General features: G+C 40.6%; 2 protein-coding genes and 4 non-coding genes across 8 annotated transcripts; 1 reads left to right on the forward strand and 5 right to left on the reverse strand.

The window, feature by feature from the left end:
* Nucleotides 1-364: 364 nt before the first annotated feature.
* Nucleotides 365-4,153, reverse strand: LOC144061598 (otoraplin-like). Of its 2 annotated transcripts, none has more exons than XM_077582173.1 (4): nucleotides 3,012-4,153; nucleotides 2,788-2,927; nucleotides 2,584-2,694; nucleotides 365-2,496 (listed from the first exon to the last, which is right to left on the reverse strand). In XM_077582173.1, the coding sequence occupies exons 1-4, from the start codon at nucleotides 3,220-3,222 to the stop codon at nucleotides 2,473-2,475; spliced, it is 486 nt and encodes a 161-aa protein (XP_077438299.1). In that variant the 5' UTR covers nucleotides 3,223-4,153; the 3' UTR covers nucleotides 365-2,472. The 2 variants fall into 2 exon arrangements, with proteins under 2 accessions (XP_077438299.1, XP_077438301.1); XM_077582175.1 differs by having other exon boundaries at nucleotides 2,394-2,496; nucleotides 2,580-2,694.
* A 1,089-nt stretch (nucleotides 4,154-5,242) lies between these two features.
* gtpbp2a (GTP binding protein 2a) lies at nucleotides 5,243-19,621 on the forward strand. Of its 2 annotated transcripts, XR_013296235.1 has the most exons (13): nucleotides 5,243-5,643; nucleotides 6,930-6,956; nucleotides 7,662-7,846; nucleotides 7,932-8,040; nucleotides 8,123-8,320; nucleotides 8,409-8,583; nucleotides 13,642-13,861; nucleotides 15,558-15,693; nucleotides 15,759-15,817; nucleotides 15,896-16,067; nucleotides 16,140-16,304; nucleotides 17,774-18,083; nucleotides 19,010-19,621. XR_013296235.1 is itself a non-coding variant. In XM_077582260.1 (12 exons), the coding sequence occupies exons 1-12, from the start codon at nucleotides 5,446-5,448 to the stop codon at nucleotides 17,963-17,965; spliced, it is 1,836 nt and encodes a 611-aa protein (XP_077438386.1). In that variant the 5' UTR covers nucleotides 5,243-5,445; the 3' UTR covers nucleotides 17,966-19,621. The 2 variants fall into 2 exon arrangements, 1 of the variants encoding a protein (XP_077438386.1); XM_077582260.1 differs by having other exon boundaries at nucleotides 17,774-19,621.
* On the reverse strand, nucleotides 12,038-12,120 carry trnal-uag (transfer RNA leucine (anticodon UAG)). Its single transcript has one exon. It is a non-coding gene; the product is annotated as a tRNA-Leu (tRNA).
* trnal-uag (transfer RNA leucine (anticodon UAG)) lies at nucleotides 12,233-12,315 on the reverse strand. The gene has a single exon. It is a non-coding gene; the product is annotated as a tRNA-Leu (tRNA).
* On the reverse strand, nucleotides 12,802-12,884 carry trnal-cag (transfer RNA leucine (anticodon CAG)). The gene has a single exon. It is a non-coding gene; the product is annotated as a tRNA-Leu (tRNA).
* trnal-cag (transfer RNA leucine (anticodon CAG)) lies at nucleotides 13,370-13,452 on the reverse strand. The gene has a single exon. It is a non-coding gene; the product is annotated as a tRNA-Leu (tRNA).
* Nucleotides 19,622-19,849: the final 228 nt, after the last annotated feature.

The raw sequence follows: 19,849 nt of genomic DNA on the forward strand, positions 1-19,849 counted from the left end.
ATACCAGCAATATATGACTACCTCTGGGGCTGTGTGATAAGCAAGCATTGGTTAGTTGACTTATTCTTTTGGATACTTTATCAGCAGTCAATAACACACTTTTGTTTTCAGTCTAGGATGAGAATTAAAAATACCTCTGTTATATTTTCAACTGTTAAATAATGCTGAAACACTACCTCATATCAGATGTTAATGTTGACAGTATATGTGGATCTGTTAAATTAAAAGGTACTTTTGATTTATTTTATTTTTTAAAAATTGTCTATATTGTTGATTCATGTAGTTCAGGAATCATACTTTCTCTGAGACAAATTTATGTTTCCACTACAGTGTGAACATTGGTCATGTTTCTTTTGGTGCTTTTATTGCGAAAGGTTACATGTATCAAATGTATGCAAACTGAGGTCAAGATGCTTGCTCTAATAAAAGCTATTTATACAGTATGCTTTATTTGCTGAAAGTTTAATAGCAACTGCTTTTTAATAAACAACAACAAACGACATTGCATTCAAATACATATGAATGTCTGATCAGTTTATGATAGATGACATGAAAATCCAATACAATTACCAAATTGTATTGCATGTGCTACAAATTACACCTGAAATCTCTTCAAGAGTTACAAAAAATGGGAAGGTATAGTATATTTCCTTAGTGGTATAATGCACAATATCAAAAAAGGGAAAAAAATTCACTTATGGTATTAAAAGATATTCTGTTTGTAAGAGTTACATTTGACATTAAGCATACACATGTGGATAGAATACTGTATTATAAAGTGTTATATTGATATTTATATTTTCATTTTCTTAGACTGCTCTTTTTATAATAAAACCAAGGTCTTCCATTTTTTTAATGCAACTATTAACTGTTAGAACCGATTTCCCCAATAATGAATAGACAGAAGATATAGAAAAGCACAAAGTGGAGATGTTCAGAGTGAACATTTTTCCACTATCTAAGCACATTACATGAGTATCACACCCAAACTAACCCACAGTGTGGCATTTTACTACGATTGAAGTAAAACATCTTAAGCAGGTGCACTATGAGGGGGGAAAAAGTAGTTATTTCAGTTCTTACCTCTATTATTTCAAGATGTGAACTGAATGATAATTTTATCCAGGAAGTCACAGAAAAGGAATCCGAGTCTTTTAGATCTTGGAATAGGTTCATCCAAAACTGTGCGTGTTGCCTCCTTAAAAAGCTCCACCAGTTCTCTATTCTTTGGTTGTGATTGCTTGATCCATACAGATAGAATCTGTGCGAAAAGTTGTCCAGATGGTCATGCCTCAAGAACATCTGCATTTGTTCAATGTAACAGTTCTCAGTGCCGAGGTCCGAATGAATTCAGGCACAAGTTATATTCCTTGATGACTCTTCATCAATAAAGTATCCAGCGATTATCTTCGGATCACTGTTTGTAGAGTAAGCATGCAGCCATATCACCATTCATGAAAACCCATCTATTGCACCATTAATGCAGATTCCGTACGGTTTGAGTTTGTCATAAGAGTCTACATGCCACAAAAAGTTTAGGCCTGGATTCTGGTAGATATGGTGCCAAAGGCGATTCCTGCACCTCAGTTGCACACCATGCGGATCCAGTATTTTCATCAGTATCCTGATCGTTTCTTGAGTCACCACATAGCCAGCCTGAATGCATTTCAAATGCATCATTTTATAGCCATGGAGCATGCTATATCTATCCAATTGATCCTGGGCAAACATTGCTACATCTAGTAGATCTGAATGGGCTTTCCTCTTGAACAAATGCAAAGTCCTCAGGTGCCTACGTAAAGTTGACAAACTAATAATACCATCTATATGACTCAAAGACAGGACTATCTCCCAGTGCCTTAAACCTATATCAAAATAAAACTTGATTAAACTAAATAAGATGGTCATGTTTACTTACTGTCTCTCAATAAAGGAACAAATGTGTATACTGTATTGTGGTTTGTTTTCTAATCTCTGAGGGAAAACCCCTTTTAAAAAAACAATTCAGAAAAACAGAAAAAAAAACAATTCAGAAAAACAGAAAAAAACTATTCAAAAAAACTGAAAAATAATTATTTTATAAAACACATATATATACACATAGAGTGCTTTGACATCTTATTCGATTCTTACCCCACATGTACTTATATATATTTCCATCTGTACTTTAATTTTTCTTTGGTAAAGAAGTAGAATACTTTTATTTTACTGAAGTAGACTGCCTGTCGTTCTACTTACAGGTATACAGAGTGTGAGTAATGGATGATTACTCAAGAGACATCTGAGAATCCAAAACTTTGCTGACTCTGGTCAGAAGGGAGGAACAATTTATATATATATTTAAAAAAAAAAGGCTTTCTGGCATTTGCAGAGCCAAGATGATCTGAATAGTTGGAGAAACAACCATGTATTTTATGTTTTGCATTATGTACTGGTATGTTAAAACAAGAAAACAGGAAGCATCTGGCCACCTTATGCACAGAAGAAATCCATGTTCTGCAATGACAAAGAAGTTAAATTTAGACCAAATTGAACAATAGGCAAATACATAAAGTAGGCTATGTCTGTGTTAACTTTACACACAGTTGTTGGAATCTGGACCGTGTCCTCTCTAAACGTTTGTGTCTCCTTCACCACAGGAGCTGGAAAATAACCGATGATGCCCATCTGGTCCACATAACGGTCACTATACACCTTAACGGTCAACACACGAGCATAGCCTCACTAAAACTTTTCACCTTGAAATCTCAGTGACATTTCATCCACAAGGGTTTGTTTTAAACGTACACTGCCAGACCAGAAGACTCCACCGCCCTCCTCTGGCACCAGTTTAGAATACACGTAAACCTTCTGACCCTTCTTGATGTTGATGAATCTGCAGTCTGGAGCTATGAAGTCATCCAAGGCCGTGGCCATGGAGAGAACGACTACAAAGAAAAATTATAAAAGGAAAAATGCAAAGAGAAATAGCTGTGAGTTTAAAATGAGTTGAGGTAAACACATTTACTTACACGAACACTCTGCATCGCCACAAATCTTGTTGTCTGCTAGCTTTTCCATGAGGACGGCCTCTGAGATGCGGTAAAGCATTCCCACACAAAGCATAAGCACAAGCGGATGTCGCATTTTGAAAAATGATCTTGTGTGTGTGCACGTATTCATGGATAGTTGAAGGAATCTGAGAGGAAACTTCAGGGGAAAATGGGGTGTGCGGCCTGACATCACAGACAGCCTGACCAATCAGAGTCAACTTGAAATGTCACACTCTGGAAACAGTTACACCCTGAGTGGGAGTTGACTATTTACACTGACTGTTGAATGTCAATACATTCAAAAATGTAATCCATTCATCCATTTTGTATCGAGCTTATAGTGCTAAAGATATTTCATATTAGCAAGTGTTCACTTTTTCAAATTCTACAATGTTGCAAGAAAATCACAATGTAAAATCATTGGTGAGCTATTTTCAGAACAGATCTGCGGGCTACTTGAGGGTCCTTAGGGGCCACCTGGTGACCACCATATTGAAATGTAGACGGTTGTTTGTCTATTGTGCCCTAAGATTGTCTGGTGACAAATTCAGAGTGTAAGCTCCCATCTTGCACAAATTCAGCTATAGGCTCTAGCTGAAACCGGGACACCTTAACAAGAATAGTTGGTACAGTATACAAAATAAAGGGATGGATATTTCATTACAGCCGTGGTTACAACAACTCCAAAGGGCATTTAATCAAGCCATTGCACAATTGTCAATTATTAGAAGCTCATCATGTTTTATAATAAACATTTGTTGCATCTCGTATTTTTTCATACGCTGTAAACTTATTATAGCCCTCTAAAGGAACAAACAACTGAAATGTGATGATTAAAAAACAAATTATTTATATCCATCTGCCAATTTTATCCTCATTATGGTCATGGCTATGTGAGCTGGATACTATTCCAGCTTTCAGGGTACACCACGGACTGGTTGCCAGCCAATTTCAAGGGTCATACTGACAAACAGAGCACACTTACATTCACACCTCAGTACAATTAGGGTGTGTTCACATAACCTAATTTGCATATTTTTGGAATGTGGGAGGAAGCCTGAGTCCAGATTTGAACCCCAAACTACAGGCCGATGCTAACCAATAGTCCACCATGTTGCTTCAGAAGGCACATGACAGATCAGGCCCCCGCCGGCCACCGGACATCATTGGTAGCGTGGAGATAGTCCACAGTCCACACCTTCACCTTCTCTGGAATCATGATCTCTGCTGAACTTTCATGGTCTGATCGAGAAGGCAGAACAACTGACACACTTACTGTGAGTGCCCAGGAAAAACTGAAAACATGTGTCAAAAGATGTATGATCTTTTATACATGACCCTTGGATAAGCAGTACGGAAAATGGATAGATGGCTAGATAGCTTAATATAAATTTTCTATTGTACTTAATTTTTAGTCTTATTCGTGACACACAAACTTAGTTAGACTCACTGTCATTGCATATGTATTCAGTTCTATTCTGTTCCAGTTTAAATTGTTTTGGATCGATATACAATCTAAATAATTATAATTAAAATAATAATATCCGAAATAAAAATAGTAATCAGGAAAATTAGCAGCTCAAAACGTTGGTTTAAAATTCTAATAATTTAATTACTACTATCTCCGAACCACTAGATGGTGCCGTTGTTGTCATTGTAAACGTCACGCTAATGAAATAAATAAGTAATATTGTTAGTTTCACTTTGCTACCATACTACTATATTACTATACATTGTTCCAGTCCAGATAATGAAGAAAAATATTGATGTTAAGTACCATACTGACCAATTTGTTGATTAATCCATTTAACTGATTGGAAAAAGTTATTCTTTAAAAAAAAAAGAAGAGTAATATGCCCCATATGCTGATTGTAATAATGAATAAAACAAAAAAAAAGTAGTACACATATGTATTATGTGAACTTCTGCCTTGACTTTACCATCCTGGGTTTGTGATTTCACACTTAAATGCAAACTTTCGTCAGTCTTGGTGTCAAACATTGACTTCCTCGTCGGCTGACGCAAAGCTCTGCTAAGCGGCGTGTGCTGTAAAATGTACGTATGCTGTTAGGTGCCACTGTAGCTGACACGGGCGGTGGTTTTGATTTTTGAGTCTGCCGCCCGCTCGCGCTGCACCCGGTAAGCAAAACCATTCGCTCACCTCGACGTTTCACAGTGTGACGTGTATCCTCGGAAAACTCAAAACCACCATCACCCCACCGCGGTTATTATTGTTTACAAGGACTTTCAAGGTCCCACTTAATCGGGGTTGGGGGGGCTTTAACTCCCACTTGACCGAAAACAAACCCCGCTTTCAGGCAGGAAGAGTCACAGTCGAGCAAAACAACTTCCATTTCGCTCCCCGGGTTTTGAGAGAGCCCTCCCGGTCCGCCGTCTCTTTGCCAAGCAGCTTATGGATGCGCGGGTTTCCGAGTTGTTTGCCTCAGAAAATGGACTCGACTGCGGCGGCTCTCGGACTGGAGTGAACCCGGGGAATGGTTGCGGACTGACCCCCGCCACCAAAAAGGCTTCTGCCAAGAAGAAGAGAGCGAATGCGCGACACTTTCGCAGCTTCAAACCGAGCAACAACACCCCTTATCTACCCCCAGAGGTACGGTTGTATCATGAGTAACACCGCCTATATTGTGGTAATCCATGTTAATTACAACTAAAAAACACAGTTTACTTTCACTTTACGCATAAAACTACGTTTTGTGTCAGTCAAATGCCTCTTTCTTTTGTTCGTTAACCTAACGTAGTTTTCGATACTGTACAATATTATGACACGTAGCTCCATGCCCACAATATTTGTTTAGCCATTAAAATGTCTTTAAGAACTCCAAATTTAAACGTGCGGAAGTGTAGTTAGCATGCTATTGTAGTATCAGCTGTGTTTGTAAATAGTTTAAGATGGGAGGAGGGGATTGTGGGTTGGTGGTGGTGGGGGGCAGTCTACGTGCCCTCAGTCGTACTAATATTACTTCCAAAGATAACATTATCACCACCCTCCTTGGCCGGCATTCTGTCTGTTTACTTAAGGTTGGCTGTAGTAAGGTTACATAATTTCCTAAAACTGTTGTCTACGGAGAAAGTTGAAGCAAATTCCTTATCAGTAGTAAGTACCGTGGTTGGCAAGTTAAACTTGAATGGAATTTGACACACATTTGCTTATAACATAGCCAGTAGGCTTGGTCAGGATTTTGGAGATCAGAGACTACCCCAAATAAAAGGATAACTGATCATGATCCCATCAGAAGATGGACCAATAAATCTATTTAAACAACTTGCTTATTTACTGTACAATCAATCGCGGATATTGGGACAATGCAGGCCCACAAGACACCCATTGAAATGCATTGGCAAGAAATAACAATGAAACCCTTAAAATTAGCCCAAAAATGCTGATAAACATTCATTCATCCATCCATTCCATCCATTTTCTTAACCGCTTATTCCTCACAAAGGTGGTGGGGTGCTGGAGCCTATCCCAACTGTCTTCAGGCAATAGACCTGAACCGGTTGCCAGACAGGGCACACAGAGACAAACAACCATCCACACATAAATAATAAGATAAACATTCAATACACATAAAATTTGGTGGAAAAAAAACTTGACAGCGTTTGCTGTAATGTTATATTTTGTGGATCAATGATGTCACTTATTTTCAATCGGCAAATTATGACATTACAGTTGATGACCAATTTTGCCGATCTGATTTAATTGATCACATCTGTGTAAAGTCTAATATTTAGTAGCTCACTGTTCAGCTCAGCTTCCAATGGCCATCGTGCTCATTCAGTCTAGTGTCACTTTTTTGTGTGTCGCTTTTTTTCAATACAAATGAATAACCTTTTGCTTGTGATTGTCTGTCTGATGCATTGTATTTTATCTCCTAGGTGGAAGAAGGGAATATAGAATATAAGGTAAGGACTTTCACACAAAACAATAGGGTATATCCATCAATATGAGCTGACTGGGTGATATGAGGCACATAAACTATCCACACACCACACTAGGTACGAAAAACTGTGACACTGTCAGAGTGGTTTATTTAATCAATATAAGGTAATAAGATTTTATAGCATTGCACGGTATGTTAAGTGTGGTCTTATTTTATAGCTTATGGTCTGTTGAGCTTTACAGCCACATTCAATTAAATTATTATGTATTAAATGTGTTCGCTTTTTCCCTACCTCTCAAGTTGACTGCAGTTAGAGATGACACTGTTCTTTAGTTTTAAAAATAATCTCCCCATATGAAGTAATGTATAGGCTAGTGGTTACCATATCCGCTTCATATTTAAGAGATCTGTGTTTGAATATTTGTCGGAACACCTCCACCACCTGTGCAGAGTTTGCATATTCTTTGGGTACGTAGTCTTTCTCTCACATCCCCAAAACATCCATGTTTGGTTCATTGAATCAAATGAGACACATCTTTTTGGTTCAGCCATGAAAGTGAGGCTCACAATAAGGTCAGCGTGTAGAACATTTGTAGGTCAACAATTTGACAACTCTGTTCCACTCGGCTCATATGTAGAAATATGACACCAATGCACATTAGCAGTAGCAATGTTAGCGTTGGGATATTCATTTGTTGATTTCTATGATCTTTCACCTGCCATTTAGCTGAAGCTCGTGGACCCTACGCAAAGCCGTTTTGAGCACCTGGTGACGCAAATGAAATGGCGACTGCAGGAGGGTCGCGGTGAAGCTGTCTATCAGATCGGGGTGGAAGATAACGGCATGTTGGTGGGATTGTCGGAGGAGGACATGAAGGCGTCCCTCTCCACCCTGCATAAGATGGCTGAGAAGTGAGCTTCAAAGTGAAGCCATCCACCAGTCCAAACCATACACGCTACATATTGATTTAACACAAATAATTATTTTGTCTGACAGGGTTGGGGCTGACATCACCATCCTTCGACACGCAGAGGTGGACTACGACACTGATCAGCCTCTTACCATCGCTGAAGTCCTAATTCGTAAGGTGCCAGATGACCAACAGGTCAGTAAGGCAGCCATGAAGATGCAAGCATTCACATCTATCATCATTTTTTTATGTTGTATTTATTTGCTTTTTCCTGCAGTTCCTGGACCTGCGAGTTGCCGTACTTGGTAATGTAGACTCGGGCAAATCGACCCTGCTGGGTGTTTTGACGCAAGGCGAGCTGGATAATGGACGGGGAAGAGCGAGACTCAACCTCTTCAGGCACCTCCATGAAATCCAGACTGGGCGAACATCTAGCATCAGCTTTGAGATCCTGGGTTTCAACAGTAAAGGAGAGGCGAGTAAAAGAATCACCATTAGACAAGAAGTAACAAACACCAAATATTGGATACGTTTAAGCAATGCGCAATTTTGCCTTTTTCTAGGTTGTGAACTACAGTGAGTCTCGAACGGCGGAAGAGATTTGTGAAAGCGCCTCTAAAATGATCACATTCATCGATCTGGCGGGTCACCATAAATACTTGAAGACCACCATCTTTGGCCTCACCAGCTACTGCCCTGATTTCGCCATGCTGGTTGTCAGCGCCAACACCGGCATTGGTGAGTGACCAACAAGGCATTTTCGTCCATCTTGTTGGCTGTGGGCGGAAATAAAAAAAACATATCCCTATTCTGGGGATTTCTGTACAGAATACATTACATTATTATTTGCAAACACCACAAAAAAAAAGGCAGAATTGAGCAGGATTTTGAACAACTTTTTAACCCCCACTATCAGCGTGGAAGGAAAGTGGGAAATGAGTCCACTGCACACGAAGATGTCTGGCATTATTTGCAAACGCCACAAATTCCTACCATGCAGAACCCACTGCTGTGGCCCAGAATAAGGACAGGCAGGTGTCCCTGTTTGGCCTTGCTGTCCGAGAAGCATGCATGTGAGGATTTTTTTTTTTCTGGCTGAAAATATACCATCATGTGACAGTTGGCGAGTCTTCATGCTCTCATGTTGTAACGTGTATGTTCTGCGTGGTATGAGCTGTCTGTTGTTGGCGATACAGATTATTGCAACGCAGCCCCCTTTGTGATTTGATTTTGTTTTAGTTCTGTACAAAAAAAGATTTGTTGTTTTTGAAGTTTGCTTTATAAGTGGGATTTGAACCCACGCCTCCAAGGGAGACTGCGACCTGAACGTAGCACCTTAGACCGCTCGGCCACCCTGACTGTAGATACAAGTGGTTGGTTTTTCCTCATCTAGTCTCGTTACAATTCCCTCAGTTGTTAAAGCTCATGAATGGGAGGCATGTACTGTCTTTCATTGTTTTCCACTGCCTGCTGTCAATCCAAATACTTGCAGTCTTAAGGGAATAAAAGTGCACTATTCTTCATTGGCAGCTAACAGTGTACACTTGTAAAGCCAAAGTCCTTTTTTATCTATGGCTCAACTTGTTGAGCCAACCAGCTGTGGATTACAAGTGCTACAAATATGAAATCTGACCTTATGTAACAAACCAGACACTTGCCATTAATGACCCACTCTAAAAATATAATCTTCGGGTCAGTGATATGGGTGCATTTAGCAGTCAGCCTTGCACTACGAAACTAACCTAACTACAACGCGTCAAAACCTTAAACTGATTTAGTAATTGATGTGTCTGATTTTGTTGCTAGGGGTGTTTTTGTTTGTGTTTCGGTGTCAAAAATATAGTGGGCTGGTTGAAATAGGGTCACTCACGAATGTCACTCATGCTATCATCCCTCAATTGAACTTTAGATACTATCATGTCATGTTTTATAATGTAACCAGCATTTAATAGCATTGCTTCTGAGGCTAAAATGTTCTTTCTACAATGAAGTTGACAAATTAGAATTTTGAAGAATGGTAAATACTATAAGTGAGGTTAGGTTCACCAGATTGATCAGTTTTTGTGAAGACAAAGAAATTTGGTTATTTGAATATATAGAGAGTTTGAGGGAGATCTGTAAGTTAAAGTCCAACACAGATTGTATATATATATATGGTTAGTTAGTTAAAGATGAGTTGATTGAATGGAAGTAGAGTGTCCTAAATATATTACCGGTAGTTAGAAGTGGTATTCGCAAATGTAGCTGCAAGGGGGCACAAGTCAGTGTCTTCTTGTGCCGGTCCCAAGCCCGGATAAATACAGAGGGTTGTGTCAGGATGGGCATCCGACGTAAAACTTTGGCCAAATCAAACATGCACATCAAATATATGATTTCCATGCCAGATCGGTCGAGGCCCGGGTTAACAACGATCGCCATTGGTGCTGTTGATGTACAGGGTGCCGGTGGTAACTTGGTCGAAGAAGGAGAGGAGGAAGGTGTGTTTGTAGGAAGAAAGAGAAGAGGAACACCAAGAGTCTGAGACTAAGAGTAGGGACTTTAAATGTTGGAACTAGGACAGGTAAAGAGCTGGTTGACATGATGCAGAGGAGGAAGGTGGACATACTGTGTGTTCAGGAGACCAGGTGGAAAGGGAGCAAAGCAAGAAGTTTAGGAGCAGGGTTCAAGTTGTTCTATCATGGTGTAGATAGGAAAATAAATGGAGTAGGAGTTATCGTGAAGGAGGAGTTTGTTAGGAAAGTCCTGGAGGTAAAAAGAGTGTCAGAGTGATGAGCCTGAAGCTAGGAATTGAAGGTGTGATGATCAATGTTGTTAGTGGGTATGCACCACAGGTAGGATGTGAGCTGGAGGAAAAGGATAACTTTTGGTTTGACCTTGATGAAATGATGCAGCGCATTCCTAGAAGTGAGAGTTGTCATTGGTGCAGACTTCAATGCACATAGTGCAGGAAACAGGTGATGAGGAAGGAGGTGATGGCAAGTTTGGTATTCAGGAGAGGAACGCAGAAGGACAGATGGTGGTTGACTTTGCAAAAAGAATAGAAATGGCTGTTGTGAATACTTTCTTCCAGAAGAGGCAGGAACATAGGGTGACCTACAAGGTCGAGGTAGGAGTACACAGGTAGACTATATCTTGTGTAGACGGTATAATCTGAAGGAGATCAGGGACTGCAAAGTAGTGGTAGGTGAGAGTGTAGCCAGACAGCATTGGCTGGTAGTGTGTAGGATGACTCTGGGTGAGTGAAACAAAATGGAGGAAATGGTGGAAGCTGAAAATGGAAGAGTGTTGAAGAGTGTTGTATGACTTTCTGGAAGGAGTTGAGACAGGCTCTGGATGGTCAGAATGTGCTTCCAGATGACTGGACAACTACGGCAAATGTGATCAGGGAGACAGGTAGGCCAGTCCCTGGTATGTCATCTCGAAGGAAAGGAGATAAGGAGATTTGGTGGTGGAATGAGGAGGTGCAGAAGTGGATACAGAGAAAGAGGTTAGCTAAGAAGAAGTGGGACACTGAAAGGACTGAAGAAAGTAGACAGGAGTACAGGGAAATGCACCGTAAGGTGAAATTAGAAGTGGCAAAGGCCAAACAAGGGGCTACGGTGACTTGTATGCTAGGTTGGACAGTAAGGAGGGAGAGACTGATCTATACAGATTGGCAAGGCAAAGAAACAGAGATGGAAAGGACGTGCAGCAGGTTAGTGTAATAAAGGACAGGGATGGAAGTGTGTTCACAGATGCCAGTAGTATGATGTGAAGATGGAAATAGTGCTTTGAAGAAGAATTGATGAATGAGGAAAATGATAGAGAACAAAGAGTAGAAGAGGTGACTGTTGTGGACCAGTAAGTATTAAAGATTAGTGAGGATGAAGTGTGGAAGGTATGGATGTGTCTAGGAGAGGTAGCAGCAGAACTTCTGACTGGGTTGTTCAACAGGATCTTAGTCAGAAGATGCCTGAGGAATGGAGGAAAAGTGTGCTAGTGCCCATTTTTAAGAACAGGGGAGACGTGTCGAACCCACACCTCCAGTAGAGACTGTGACCTGAACACAGCACCTTAGAACGCTCGGCCATCCTGACACATTATTCTGCATTTTTGCACACACACATACACTGCGGCACAGTACAGTTTTGTTTTGTAACTGACTGACAGCGGTACCATTAAAAAATATATAAATAAAAAAAAAAGTAATTGTTGTCAGAAGTGGGATTTGAACCCACGCCTCCAGGGGAGACTGCGACCTAAACGCAGCGCCTTAGACCGCTCGGCCATCCTGACACATTCATCTGCATTTCTGCACACACACATACACTGAGGCACAGTACAGTTTTGTTTTGTAACTGACTGACAGCGGTACCATTAAAAAAAAAAAAAAAAAAGTTTTAATTGTTGTCAGAAGTGGGATTTGAACCCACGCCTCCAGGGGAGACTGCGACCTAAACGCAGCGCCTTAGACCGCTCGGCCATCCTGACACATTCCTCCGTGGCTCTGCACACACACATACACTGAGGCACGGTACAGATTTTTTTTTTTTTTACTGACATTGTGCAGCGTTACCATAAATAATTTTGTTGTCAGAAGTGGGATTCAAACCCACGCCTCCAGGGGAGACTGCGACCGCTCGGCTATCTATCCTGACACATAAAAGCAGTGTTGTAGTAACACGTACACTGAGACACCTAGCACAGAGTACAGACCAAGGGTGGGGCTGGGATTTTTTTTTTTTATCAGGAGTATTTAGCTTTGAGCTGCTGCAGTTAACGTCTGTTTACATGAGCAATTTCCTCATCTGCTAGTTATTTAATTATTTCACATTAGTATTAATCGAGGGTGATTTTTTTTATTTTATTTTTTTACCCTTGTAAGCCAACACACTATAGTACCTTAATTTCCACAGTGGAACACTGGGGGCGTAGGTTGAGTCGAGAAAAAAGTCAAAGGTATTAAAAACCTTGTGTTGTCAGAAGTGGGATTCGAACCCACGCCTCCAGGGGAGACTGCGACCTGAACGCAGCGCCTTAGACCGCTCGGCCATCCTGACACATTCCTCTCTGTTTCTGCACACACACATACACAGAGGCACAGTACAGATATATTTTTTTAACTGACATTGTGCAGCGTTACCATAAAGAATTTTGTTGTCAGAAGTCAGATTCAAACCCACGCCTCCAGGGGAGACGGCGACCGCTCGGCTATCTATCCTGACACATAAAAGCAGTGTTGTAGTAACACGTATACTGAGACACCAAGCACAGAGTACAGACCAAGGGTGGAGCTGGGAGTTTTTTTTTTTTATCAGGAGTCGAGTGCTTTGAGCTGCTGCAGTTAACATCTGTTAACATGAGCATTTTCCTCATTTGCTAGTAAGTTCATTATTTCACATTAGTATTAATCAAGGGTGATTTTTGTTTTTGTTTTGTTTTATCTTTGTAAGCCAACACACTACAGTACATTAATTTCCACAGTGGAACACTGGGGGTGTAGGTTTAGTAGAGAAAAAAGTCAAAGGTATTAAAAACCTTGTGTTGTCAGAAGTGGGATTTGAACCCACGCCTCCAGGGGAGACTGCGACCTGAACGCAGCGCCTTAGACCGCTCGGCCATCCTGACACATGAGGTTTGGCTGCTACATACACATAGCGCGACACACTGCAATGTGACCCCACAGTCCAGTTGCTGTGTATTCAGTTCCCTGAGAAAGAGTGTCATAAAGCTTCCAAAATTCTTTCCTCCAAAGTCAACAAGCTTAAATGTTGAAGAATGTAAATCACACATCCTGAAACCTCTCCTTGTTTTTAGCTGGCACGACACGGGAGCACCTGGGCCTGGCCATGGCCCTGAAGGTGCCCATCTTCATCGTCATCAGCAAAGTGGACCTGTGCACGCGGGCCACCGTGGAGCGAACGGTGCGGCAGCTGGAGCGAGTCCTCAAGCAGCCGGGCTGCAACAAGGTGCCCATGGTCGTGGCCAACACTGATGATGCAGTCGCCGCGGCGCAGCAGTTTGCCCAGTCGCCCAAGTGTGTACCAACCTCTGAAGTTGAACACAAGTATAAAATGAAATGTAATAATATGTATACACTGCTCACAATGATTTAGGAATATTCGGCTTTTGGGAAGATTTTCAAGATGGGCCTAAAATGCATTATTACCATTACAGGTAGGGCTGGGGGGTGGAAAAATTGACCAAGTCGGATAAATCAACTTTAATTTTCTGCCTCGAAGCTCCGCCAAACCATGTTTGCAAGACTATCCATGTTTTATACACTTTTTTTGCAGACGCAAGCAGTATTGGAATGGCGGCTGTTTGCCCAGAAGAAGACAGGAACAGGATGTTATTTCCCTCATGTAGCTAACAGCTAGCTCTACCTTTGTTTAAAGTACCACTGATTGTCACACCCACCTAGGTAGGGAGAAATTCGCTCTCCGCATTTAACCCATCCCCTGAGGGAGCGGTGAGCAGCAGCAGGAGCCGCGCTCGGGAATCATTTGGTGATCTAACCCCCCCCCCCCCCCCTCAATTCCAACCTTTTCAGTGGAATAGTGTTGAAGAAGCATCTGTAAGTGACTTCTAAGACACTATTACATGCGTAATGTAGATATAATGATATATGGGTTAACTAAATGGTAATTTGTTTACCTTAATTGGGAATCGCTAGCGCGCTAATGCTAATCGCAATTGCTAACCATTTAGCATTAGGCTAATACCCGTTTACTCATGGAATAATGTTGAAGCATCGTCTATAAGTGACATTTAAGACACTATTATATGTGTAATGTAGATATAATGATGTATGTGTGAACTAAATGGTAGTTAGTTTTTGTTTACCAGAAGTGGTAATAGCTAGCGCGCTTGCTAATCGCGATTGCTAATCATTTAGCATTGGCTAATTTTGTTGGTGTTTAACAATGCATATGTATAAAAGATGACAATTAATGAGTAATTACATACACCTCAACGTTAGTGGATTACCAAAAATATTTGGGGGGTGGGGGGGGTTGTAGGGGGCTTAGATTACTTGATTATTTGATGGAATAATCAATAGGATAATCAATTTTAAAAACATTCCGTAGTGCCAACACTAATAACGGGTGCTCTTAAATTTTACCTACTGTAATTTTGAATACACATGTCCAATTCTTGTAAGTGAACCAAGTCCAAGCACCTATTGGGAATTATGATGTTGAGCTCCTTGTTAAAGAAACATGAAACATTGAACAGTTGGACATGCCCATTCAAGTTTAGGGGTCAAATAAAGTCCGCCTGTAAAGGTTGTAGTGCATTTCGCATCCTGAAATTTTAGCAGAAAGCTGAATATGCCAAACTGTGAGTAGTGTATAGCACTTTACTTTTTGATGTAAGTGACAAGCCACATAACAGCTATCCAGCCGCAGGTTAGAGTGAGAAGCAAACGTAGCAGTCGACATCTTCACTCAAGTGCTCCTTCTCGTCAAACAGATGGACTCAAAAAAGCGCCTGTTGCAGAAGGTCCGAGTCAAAGTCCTTTGTTCACAAAATGTGGTCAATACCGAAGGGAACAATAAAAACGTGAAGTAGCTACCGACCAAAATAAAACCAGCATTATGGCTTAACAGAAGCAACACTTTAGTTTATCCACATGACAACTTCCCACCACCATGATACCGAAACACTCACTTGGTAAAGCTACTTGGGCACTGTCATATTTTTGATCATGTGACTTCTCCGCCCGACAGCATTACACCCGTCTTCACCGTGTCCAGCGTGTCCGGGGAGAACCTTGACTTGCTCAAGGTCTTCTTCAACATCATCCCTCCGCTCAGCAACAGCAAGGAGCAGGAGGAGCTCATGCAGCAGCTCACTGAGTTTCAGGTAAAGCCACTAGATAATAACTTGAACTAGCCTTAAAACGTGATTAACTGATGAATGTCCTTCAGGTGGATGAGATCTACACGGTGCCAGAAGTGGGGACTGTGGTGGGTGGTACTTTGTACAGGTTAGTTTGTCTGCAACAAGCACTCAAGAATATTCAAATGTTTTCTTTGACTGAGTTTTGTGTTGTTTTGGATTGTAGTGGTATTTGCCGCGAGGGAGACGATCTGATTGTCGGGCCCACAGATTCAGGGCAATTCCACAAATTGACTGTTGGGAGCATCCAGAGGAACCGTTCAGCTTGCAGGGTGCTTCGTGCCGGACAGGCTGCCACGCTGGCGCTCGGCAACTTTGACCGCACATTGCTGCGAAAGGTCCGCCCCGGAAACTTCTCTCCATTCGTTGTTAGCCAATGCAGTGTATCTGATCGTATTTTCCTTCCATAGGGAATGGTGATGGTGAGTCCTGAGATGGACCCGACCATCTGTTGGATATTTGAGGCTGAGATTGTGCTGCTCTTCCACTCCAAGACCTTCCACAAGGGCTTTCAGGTGACCGTGCACATAGGCAACGTGAGACAGACCGCCACTGTGGAGGCCGTCTATGGCAAGGTGAGTGTCTGGAGGCTGCTTGAATGAGCCCAAATTTTTTTGAATTGGACAGCTTCGTGATTCATTGGACAAGTAGTGCTTGAAATGACTGTTGAATAAGAAGGTTGCAAAACTCTTGGTTTCCAAGGTTTTAAAGTTTTAATAGGAAAACGTATAAAACAACAAAATGTCTTTGTTTCGGGTAAAAATAAAATAAAATGTGGATACAGTATATGTTTTTCATTGCCTAGCGACGTGAATTTGTTGACATTCAATGAATGAACATTATTAACTCATTTGCTCCAGAAAACGTATTTATATCTCTTCTATTTTAAATGTCCCAAAGACGTATTTATACGTTTTTTTATTTCTTTATGCTAGAGCATACAGAAGGCTTTGATGCAGCCTTTCAACTGCAAAGAACAGTTGAAGAAATGGTAGTTATTACAAAAAGGGCCAGCAGGTGGCAGCTGAGCAAAAGAGATCAACCAGGGCCATGTTAGAAAAAAAAGCTTTTACTCACATTTTTAAATAGATTTGTGAATAATGATTTAGCTATATTCTAATGCTAATTGCTGCAAAACGTAAACAGATAGAATTATACTTTTTTCCTGATGAAAGAAGAGACTCTAATCTTTCTTTTGGTAGGTTCCATGTTTTTATAGCAATAGAACACAAAATCAGTCAAAATCCAGTAAAACAGCCGGGAGTGAAGAGAATTGTTTCAGTGAACATGGCTGGGAGTGAATGAGTTAAGGTAGAATAATAAGAAATTAAGAATTATAATTCATCGTAAAATAAAATACATATTTTTTAAGAAATTGATGTCATTGAAAGTGTCCAAGATTGAGTGTTGACAAAAATCCCAAGCCACTGAAGGTTACTGGAATTTTCTGAAATTTTACTGGAAATGTTCCCAAATCTGATGGCAATTTTCTGAGAAATTACTGAAAATATATTGGGCGTTTTCAACTGTACATTTTCTGAAAAAAGACCAGGAAATCTTTTGAAAAATTGCTGCACCTTTTCCAAAAATGGACCGGAAGTCTTTTCTTTTTGAACGAATGTTTCTCATGCCAGGGTCCGACATTCAAAATTCATAATTATATATGCAGGCCTTTCTATGGATAAAATAGTGAAGCGTGTAGTCTCAGCAATCAAAATGCACACAAGTATGGGGATCAAGGCAGACATTTGTTTTTTAAATAGCCACATTCTCCAGTATATAGATAATGTGATTTAAAACAATACATAACAAAATTCATCGACAAACCAGTTGATGAAGTAGTGAAGAAGTGTATAATGTTAGTGCCAAAATGTATACAAGTACGTAGCAAGTGGGCAATTAAGGCATCTGCTTAAAAAAACTACATACTCCACTCCCCAATATATAGATTATCTTTTAAAACAATACTTAACCAAATTTAGAAGGTGTATGCAGCTGTTGTGGAGTGTGTAGACTCAATCCACCACTTTACTGTGTATGACAGGAGGAGCTGAGAACGGGGGAGAAGGCGGACGTCCAGTTCAAATTCCTCAAGCATCCAGAGTACCTGAAGCTGGGGGCCAAGGTGCTCTTCAGGGAGGGCGTCACCAAGGGCATCGGCCACATCACCAAGCTGCATCCCATCGCGCAGTATCGCCACGCCCCGGATAGCGATGAAGAAGAAGATGACGACTAGAAAGTGAATGCAGCCCCAACCTAGAAAAACCCACAAGTGCTGTTTGGTTTGGATTTTGTAACGGACAAGCTTCCACCAAAAGACAGTCTGCACTCTTTGCGGCACTCACCCGTAGAAGGTAAACAAGTCGGCATTTATAGAGCGCTTTGCCTTTATAACTTCAAGATACCAATAGAATGTAGCCTCACACACACATACACACAATCGGACCTGCACTGTCTTGAAAAGTAAGTCGCCAGCTCAGTCACACTTAGGACTGATTAATTTGCAAGAGTTTGGGGCTATGCAAAAAAAAAAGACACGAGAGCGAGACAGCAACATGGAAACTGATGACAGCATAAGAAATCATATAGCAACTCAACTGGAACACTCAGCTTCCAAAATATCACGCTATTATAAAATTTTTGTTCATTTCAGCAAAATTACTACAAGCATAAAGTTCAAATTTGACGTTGCAATGTTTCGGGAAAAATACGTTTCACTATATTGATCATCACAATTATCTTTATTTTTTGTTTGTTTGTTTTCGGAAATTGTAATAACAAAATCTGGGTGGAGAAATTATAACGAGTAGATATATTTTTCAAAATTATTCTTGCAATTTTTTGGGGTTGAGGGGGAGGAATCATCACAATCAAATAGATATTTTTCCCAAATTGTTGTAGCAGTATTTGGGGGGGGGGGGGATCAGCAGTTCTATATTTTGCCCTGTAATCGTTTTCACACGTCACTCTGGGTTTTTCAACTTTTATGTTAATATTTTTGTTTTTGTGTGAACAAAAAAACATTTCAACTCCCCTATAAAGTCATCCAAAGTGACACCGAGCTATAAAGTGTACCCGCAGCAGTGATGTGGAGGCATTCACACCACAGTGCACCCTGGCACACACTTTATCGGGGAGAAGCTGCGCTCACTTGCACTGACACATACAGCAGTTTTAAAAAAAAAACTCAAACACACCTTCTTACAGTTGGTGTTGACACAGCTGGTGTAACTGTAAAGCATACTTTCATACATTTGGTGACTGGCTTTCGTCCATACAGCATCACGACTGACTCGACTGAAGACTGCAAAAGGGGCTCATGTGGACAAAAGTATTTACGACACTGTTTGTTACACATGCAGTGAATTCATGTGAAATGTTGGAATTCAAAAAGGTATTTGCTGCAGGCTCTTGAAGTTACTGATGTCACACACGCACGCGTGTACAGTGCCTCATGGAAGTGCCTTTCAACTCGCCATTGATGTAGTTAAGAAACTAACAACAACTTCCAGGTGGTGCTAGTGGTTCAAAACACAAACATTTATACCAAACTTGACTGTTGAGTACTGCTCCAAACCAAGACTGCTGTTTGCCTTATAACTATTATCAGTCTTATTACTGTCAAATCAGCTTTACACATTCACACCCTACTCTATTATTGATTATTGTGTTTTTAAGCATATTTTAACTATTGTATATCTGCATTTACATTTTTTTGTGTGTGCATCTCAGGTGTATTTCTAGTAGTTTTTACATTTTACTACCAAACTCTTATGAAGCTTTTTGATTTATCCCTTTTATGAATGAATGCACAGAATTTATGTACAGATCCAATTGTTGTATTATGGTGTTTATGAGAAAAGTGTTTATCCAATTAAATGTTGACTTTTGACTTCTGAGGGTTTTTATTAATGAATTGGAATTTGTTACACGCACCTTCGCCAAGCGATGATGCTATTGAAATTCGATAGTATTAACAGCATTTTTAGTCCTTGTTTTTCTAAACAGGCCCAAAGTCTGGGCAACCTCATGCATGATGCAAGACTATGCAACAAAAACACTGAACTAAACAACAGGAGCCACACCTGTAGTCCAGTAGAGATGACTCAATGCAAAAGGT

The sequence above is a fragment of the Vanacampus margaritifer genome, chromosome 12 (genome assembly GCF_051991255.1).
Source record: "Vanacampus margaritifer isolate UIUO_Vmar chromosome 12, RoL_Vmar_1.0, whole genome shotgun sequence".
NCBI classification, from domain to species: domain Eukaryota; kingdom Metazoa; phylum Chordata; class Actinopteri; order Syngnathiformes; family Syngnathidae; genus Vanacampus; species Vanacampus margaritifer.